At 33.5% G+C, this 8,074-nt stretch overlaps 1 protein-coding gene across 1 annotated transcript in view; it reads left to right on the plus strand.

The window, feature by feature from the left end:
* The window catches only part of LOC106467339 (RING finger and SPRY domain-containing protein 1-like), a 92,822-nt gene that overhangs the window by 23,838 nt on the left and 60,910 nt on the right, over positions 1-8,074 (plus strand). Inside the window, exons 3-5 of the mRNA XM_013927721.2 lie at positions 1,656-1,821; positions 4,616-4,742; positions 4,957-5,015. Of these exons, the coding sequence (XP_013783175.1) occupies positions 1,656-1,821; positions 4,616-4,742; positions 4,957-5,015 (352 nt within the window). The remainder of the gene's footprint in view (positions 1-1,655; positions 1,822-4,615; positions 4,743-4,956; positions 5,016-8,074) is intronic.

Raw genomic sequence — 8,074 nt, forward strand, 5'->3', positions numbered from 1 at the left:
TCTCTTTATATTCAAGATCACCCTATAATCAGGCCAATACAGCATATCATGTGGAAAATGTTAAGCATAATAATAACATAATATGTAGGAGTTCTTAAATGAGAGTTGTGATTTACTAAACCAATCCTAGGATATAAGGTGATACCAAAAATATTTTTTAAATAATTACTCTTTGATAGCTTTTGTTTTTCTGGCAAGAAAATGTCAGGATTTTTCTTATTTAAAATAAAATTTGACAAGTAGTATTATAAAAAGTAATGTACAGAATGAAATAAATTACAATTAATTGTGCTCTAGGTATAGCATAGAAATATGCAAAATATAGAGGTCATTACTTAAATCAATATTACTCTTTACATGTGAAGGCTGGATTTGTGCACCAATTTAAGAGTATTCACAGTTGAAAGATTTGAACAAAGCTCTAGATGTCTTCTGTGTATGTTGTAATGATTACTGAATGAACAAAAAGAAAAGTATTTCACATTATTTTAATGTACAGCCTATTCCAGAAATAACTTTCCAGGGCATTTACATTTATGATCACATGTTGTAATGTGTGGAGGAAACATATTCACTTAACAGTGCATTAATATTAGAGCCCGTTACATACTTTCTACATTATATCTTATTAAAAAGTAAATATTATTTTTTTTATTTCCTGTTTATTCATTATTATTTATTTATATATATATATATTAGTCTCTCTCAAAGTCTTTTGTTTGTTATTTTACTGAAGTTTATGATTTTTGGTAATTTATGGATTTTTGTTTTCCTCTAAAGTTATGCTTTTACAAAAACTGATGAAAAGAGGCTGCTGTAGTATGAAAATAACTAAGCCACATAGGATCAATGTTGTTTTTCAACAAATTTTGTGCAAAGCTACTCCAGGGTTACCTGCACTAACCATCACTAATTTTAAAATAATAAACTAGAGGAAAGACAGCTAGTCAACACCATCCACTGTTTACACTTAAGCTATTCTATACCAATGAGCAGTGGGATTATCCATCACATTATAATGCCCCATAGCTGAAAGGATGAGCATGTTTGGTGACAGGTTTCATTCTTGTGACCCACAGATTGAGAGTTGAGTGAATGAAACACCAAGCCATTTATTTGATTTGTTAGTTGTCAAGCATATAACTACATAATGGTCTGTAGGTGCTGTTGCCACAACAGGTATTGAAGAACAATTTTTCGAATTATAAACCTTTTGACTTACCTCTGACCCTATGCAAGGAGTTGTAAATATACTAACAGTTGTTTGTAATGTAAATTTAATTTAAAAAATTTAATTTTTTACTTTAAAAAAAGGTGCATTTTACTTTCTGAATTATTTAGGTTGCAGAAGATAATGGTTTAATTCATAACACAGCAAAGTAAGATGTTAAGTCACTTATTTAATAGAAAATAAAAAAGAAATAGTAAATTGTATAATAAAATTAAAAATATTATTACTTTGGATTCAGCTGCAAATAGGGATAGCTGTTTACATTGTATTGTACTTGAAGTTTGCCAAGCAGGCACTTGTTCTGTGTATCAAAATGGAAAAAAATGTTTTGTAATGAAAAAGATAGAATTTGATACATTTAGGCAAACTTATTATTTGAATTTTTGATATATGTTAGTGAACATTGTTTATATCAATATTGCAGTGATCAGGAGCCACCTCCATCAATGATGAAATTACGCTACATAGCAGACAAAGAGATTGGCTGGCTTGCTGTTGTCCATTCAATGGTCAATGTAATTCCTATGGATGATCCTCTAGGTCCTGCAGTTATTATCTTGCTGTTGGATGATTGTCCATTACCTACCAAGGTAAGGTACTATTTATCACAAGGTCTTAAAAAAGGTTTAGTTTAGAGATCCTTTCAAAAAGCTGTATAACCAAGTAGCATTCAGTGGAAGAACAAGATATTTTTAAAAATTATTTTTTACAGTGTCACTGTTATTGGGCCAGATTTTTTATAGTAGATGTCTGTGACTTGTTGGTGATAGATGTCAACAATAAACAGACAGCACATAGTCCACTTGTTTTAAAATAGTATATTCAAAACAAGTCAAATGTATGTAAAAAAATTTGTTACTCTATTGATTATCACAGTTGTATCCAGAGCTTTAGATAATTGTCTCCTTTTCCTCAATCCACACAGGTGGGTTCAATTACTTTAGAATATCCTTTGAAAAGACAAATTATTATTCTTTATCTCTACTGTTACAATACCACTGTGAAACTCACTTTAGATAATGCATTCTAACTTCACTTTCACTAATTTACTTTAACTTTTTTATACTCTGTTTCTGCACATACTTATAAATATAGGTACACCACCAATTTTTCGGCACCCTTGGTTCCAGAGCCTTGCCGGATTCTCCTTTTTGTTGGACCAACAGAGGTCACGTAATAATAATAATAATTCAACAATACACCTCTGACCCACTAATTATACCCCTCCCTTGTCTCTAAAGCACCATTGACTGCTAGAAACTTAAATAAAACAAATATTAAATGTGAATTAAATGATTAATGAAACATATTAGTACAGGTATAAATGATATAAGTTTATTAGTACAGTATAAATGAAAAAGTTTATTAATTACTGTACTTACAAAGAATGTTGCAGTAGTACCACTTCCAAAGTGGCAAATGTTAGTATTATACTGGAATGTAGAGCTAATCACAAAGGTCTGGAAGTTGAGGGCCATCAGGATTACTACTAATATATTAAACTACATATTCTTGGCAACATTCATGAAAAAATTCAAACAATTTGATCTTCTAGTTTGATATTTATAAGAAAATTTTCACAAGAGTGACATACCTACTTAAAATGTAAGTATCATGTCCCGAAAAAGAGCATGCGCCACATGAAATGCCATCTATGGCTGCCTAGTGAACTATTCTGGCAGTCGTGGGAATTTCAAGTGTGCTTTCTTAATTTTGTCCGAATTAAAGGAGGTGCCGGAAAAGTTGCCAGAAAATCGGTGGTGTACTGTATCCAAAAATATCTAGCCCACTAGTGACAACAATATTACGCATAACAAGAAAAACTTTGAAGCTTCGAGTAAGATGATGTTAACAATATTACAAAAGCCTAGTACAACAATTAAACTGCATACACAACGTACGACTCGTACAGAGTGACGTAACCGAACTTGTCATAACTATGGCATTTAAAAATTAACTTTTAACATTCTTGTTATGAAAACTAAATAATCATTAAATATTAAATCACTAAATAAACTAAGTAATAGCTCTTAAACTGAACAGGCATGTATATCCAACACACAGAAAAATTCTAAATTGCCAAATGCACTGCTAAATTGTTTTATTTCCAATATATTTATGTGCAGTTATCAGATGATAAATTCTGCTATCTTAAAATCATTTGTCATTTGATTGGTCACAAGTAGAAATTGCTAAGGTAAATGGTATTGAAAGTTATGAGCAAGCAAGGTTCATTCAAGTTTTGTTAATGGGAGAAAAGGTTGGTCTTAATTACAGAACTGTAATCCATTTCTAAAAATATTGAATGTCTCTTGCAAGCTGTAAGTAAGTTCCACATTCCTAGTTAACTGAAAACAGGAACAACATTAACAATTTAAATTCTAATGATAACTTTGCTAGATCCAGAGGTACACTGGCTATTCATTGTAATATTACTAATTACTGATGCTTTCCTTGAAAGAAAAATTATCCTAACTTATCCCGCTTAGTACCAGTGGTCAGTGGTTCATGAAAGGAAAAATATTAGATAAAATTTTGTTCATTGTTGAAATAGTAAATTAACATAAACCTCAATACTTTTTAAATTATATGAATTTATTATTAATAATCTGCTTCTTTGTACAGATCATGATCATCATTTGGTGCATATAAGTGTTCTCACATGATTATAAGCATGCTGGATTGTGGATTTATGAATCAATCATACACATCCCATTGTTGAAAAAAAATTGCATTCTGCACTTTTTTTGGCAGTGTGTGTGTGTGTGTTATAAGAGTGACAGTCAAATCTCACCATTTGGTCAGACATTTGGGGATTGCTGTTGACTAGCTGCTTTCCCTGAAATTTATTGTTTCAAAATTAAGGACTCTATTATCAACATATTTCAAAAAGCTTGCCATCAAAACATAGTTTATAACACAATTTCTATATCATCTAAATTTTAATTTCTTAATTTCAAAAGGAAACATTTAAATACATTTTTATCTTCACTTGTCTGTGTCATGTGGCTCATCTTGTGCTCTGAAATCTCCCTTACATATATTTTTTCTTCTCTTATATGGGATACTTTGAAATACATATAAGGGAAAAAAGAAAATATGTAAGGGAGAATTTGAAAGACACTATAGGAAATGACAGGGCAGAATACAATAAAGGAATGTAATCAAGTAATACCATTTTATAAACACAGAGAGTAACAACTGTATGTACTAATGCAGAAGTGAACAAAAGGTGAAAATGTTGGGCATTGTTAAACTCCATTATAAATAATTTATCTGTGTGTTGTAAGCCATAAAGTAATATAATTTTAATTCTGATACTTCTTGTTGTCAGTTACAAAAATACCACTTTTTTTTTTATGTATCATGGTTCTTGTTTTTCAGGAGTCCATTATTAGTTTGTCAGAGATGTTCAACTTATCTGAAGAGGCAGCCAGTGAAGGGAAGAATGAGCCGAGAAGGCATCGAAATATTTGTGTGGTTTTGGGTTGTATTGCAGAAAAACTAGCTGGTAAATTTAACAATGTTGTATCTCTGATACAAAAATTAATATTCAATGTGTGCAGTTTAAAAATTTTATGTTTTGAGGTTACAGTGCTTTACAGATGCTTTCCTGTGTTTATGTAAGTTAAAATATTGTTTAACACATGTAATTAAACAAATTAGTTAAAAGTAATTAATTTTTAGCCTTTCCATTTGTATATTTTTATTTTTTCTCTTTTTAGGGCCTAGTAGTGTGTCCCTTCTTACAAAAGAAATTTTGGAATATTTAATTAAAAACCTGGTATGTGATTTCCAGCTTGTTCTTCATTATTTTTTATATATATACATTTTTTTACCTTTTTTCTTTTTACTCAAGTATTTCATTAGTGTATTGTAAAAACAAGTTGTTTCAGATGTTTGTTTTTTTTTTGCAAACATCTGATTTCAAACGATAATGGATAAATTAAGAGGGATGTTGAAAAAAATGCTTCTTAGACAATAACTCACCTTCGCACACAATTTAGCTATCTTCCTCTTGCATCTGCCAGAGAGATTTACAAGCCACTAGCCTTGAGGCAACTTCCACCTAATTTCATATGATTTAATGTGAATTGTGCTGTTGCATGATGACACAGTTTCATGAGTTCTCAAATGACAGTGATTTATATTTATTCCTAAGTGATTGGCATTGTTCACACTTAGACCTTATTTATACTATGGTTTCTGGAGGCTTGTTAACTGTTACCCTAACATTTCAGCCATTATTCAATGTGTTGTGAATTACCACATACTTAATGGGCCTCCTACTCCTGTCCCATCAACCATATTTCTTTCTCCTCAGTTGAGAATGATCTCTTGGATTTTTTACCTTTTGCCTGATTTGCTTTGTGTAGTACCTTACCTTTTGTGAATTAATCTTAATCTTTCAATCTCTTTCTGGATTTCATTCTCAGATATGTTCCTTTCCTTATCTTATGTGTTCTTTATTATTTGTTTTTTCTTATTCCCTGATCCACAATTCTTAAGGTTTGCCATATCTTTTATTCTTATTTGTTATTGAGATTTGTACAGTTTCCTTTCTCATGCCCAAATGCCTTTTACCCCTCACATTGTTGACTCCTTTTGTCCAAAATTGTAGGCTTTCTTCCTTTCTCTTTCTAAATTCCCTATCATTAGTAATTGTTTGTCCAACTTGGTGATTAGGCTTCTTACATTCTAGTTCAATTTCTGATTCCCCATTTTCATATTTCCTCTTTTTCTCTTTACCCTTCTGTATTCCCTCTCCTAATTCTTCATTTTATCTGAAACACTTTTTCATGACACAGCAAAGCTTTTGTAGACATTTGTTCCCTTATCTGTTTGGTCTGTTCCACTTTTTCTGCTCTATCCCTCTGTTCTTTGTTCCCCTGCTGTTGGGATTCGTTAGTTTGGGTCATGTTCCTCTTCACTGTACTTATTTCTTCTTCTTGTGTACTTGTTATTTGCCTGACACCTTTTATTTTCCTGGATGTGTTTGGTGGGGTTCCTTTCTCCCTAGTGTTTTTTATTTCTATTCCTTGTCAGTCTACTTCTAACCTTCCCATTCTGGATTCTACGCCTTATTCTTTTTCTCATCTCTCCTCTACTAGAAGTCTAGTTTGTCACTCTTGTCAGGGATTTTCACACACTTATGATTCTGTGGGTTCCCATCTCTTCTCCTGATGTTCATCTCATTTTCTGCCAACAGTCATTTTTAATTTCCTTTCCTTGGCCCTTTTCATCTGTCCTATTCTCTTCCCATTTCCTCTTCACCTCCTTTTGACCCCATCTTTTATCTGTGGTTGACCATGGTCGATGTGACAGACACCATCCTGTGTATCACTCTCGGCTCATCCTTCATTTGTTTTCTATGTTCCATTCCTCTTTTCCCTGTCTCCCCATTTTTTGCTCTTCCCTTTGACTTTGCATTGACCCCTTTTGTATTCACTGGTATCGAGAAGGGCTTTGTTTGGCATATTTACGGCTTGGGGCTGTTGTTCCTTTTTTTTTTTTACTCATTACTTCTGTTCACCCATTCTTGGATGTTTTTTCTCACCTACTTTCTTTTACAGTGGTTACTCAATTGGGATGTGGGGGAGTGTATTTCTCACATCCACTCAAACTTTGATACTTTTGGAAATTTTCATCTTGTCTCAACCAAGTTCAACCTTCTCTTCTTCACCTGTGAGATATGCCATATCTGGTCACTAGGTTTTACACTTCTCTTTCTACACAAGAGGTTCTTACAACTTTGGAGACTCTGACTTTCCTGGAATCCCTCATTCCTTGTTGGGCATGCACTCACGTTTTCTATAGTGGATCTTGTGCACCCAAATTTTTCATAGAGTCCAATGTCGTCTTTTGTGAGCCTCTTCTCACGGAAATATAATGGTAACTGGACTGTGTCCATACTATTTCCTGCATTCACTTACCACCTCTCAAGCCTTATCTCACCTTTCTTTGTTGCTTGCCTCTCTGATTGAGGCACATTTCTTGATGAGAGCAGGACTTCTGAAATTTGGACAATGTACAAGTGTTCACTTCACACCACATCAATGTGCTTGACCTTCTCACTATTTGTTGGGCATATTCCCATTTCTGCCCTTACTGGTGGATCACATGGTCATGTTCCATGGTTGTTTCTTGCACCAACTGTTCATGAAACATCTGTTCCAGAACCACTTGCTGTCAGGCATTAGACATACACTTCTGGGCCCATTCACATTACGTTGTTCTTCTTGCCTGTCATTTGCCAGGAGCTTAAATGTTAGTGGCAAACTACCGCTATCAGCCAGTCCACATTCTATCAATGAAGTGGTGGGTCTATACACCCCCACGTCCTTTGTACGGTTTACTTCTGGTTGAACATGCCTCTCTTGGATGCATTAGTCATCCTTCTCAATTCTCCTCCTCTCTTATGGTCATCTGTTCCTACTTCTTTAGCTCTGGCTGTTGATTTTCTCAGCCAGGCCTGGTCTCACTTCTTTTTTTTATATACCTATTCCACTATTTGTCTCCTCCATCTGGCCCTTGACTTTACACACTTCTTTCCTTCTTGGGACTTGCTGTTGACACCTCTTTGATCAGTCCAGCCTTGGTCTGTTTGACATTCAGACCCTCCTCCCATTCCTCTCCCCAGTATCCCTCTCTATAATAGGTTGGTAGACGGCTTGAATGGGTAATGAAGAAAACTTTAATTACAAGTTTAACATAACAGCAAATGTACAACGTTTCAACAAGGTTTAGTTCGTATCTATCTAGGTGCAAGTAATTACTACTGACACAGATATATATATATATACAGTATTGTAACAAAGTAAATTACTAATGACCGGTAACTGT

This window comes from Limulus polyphemus, unplaced genomic scaffold, assembly GCF_000517525.1.
Source record: "Limulus polyphemus unplaced genomic scaffold, Limulus_polyphemus-2.1.2 Scaffold2, whole genome shotgun sequence".
NCBI classification, from domain to species: Eukaryota; Metazoa; Arthropoda; class Merostomata; order Xiphosura; family Limulidae; genus Limulus; species Limulus polyphemus.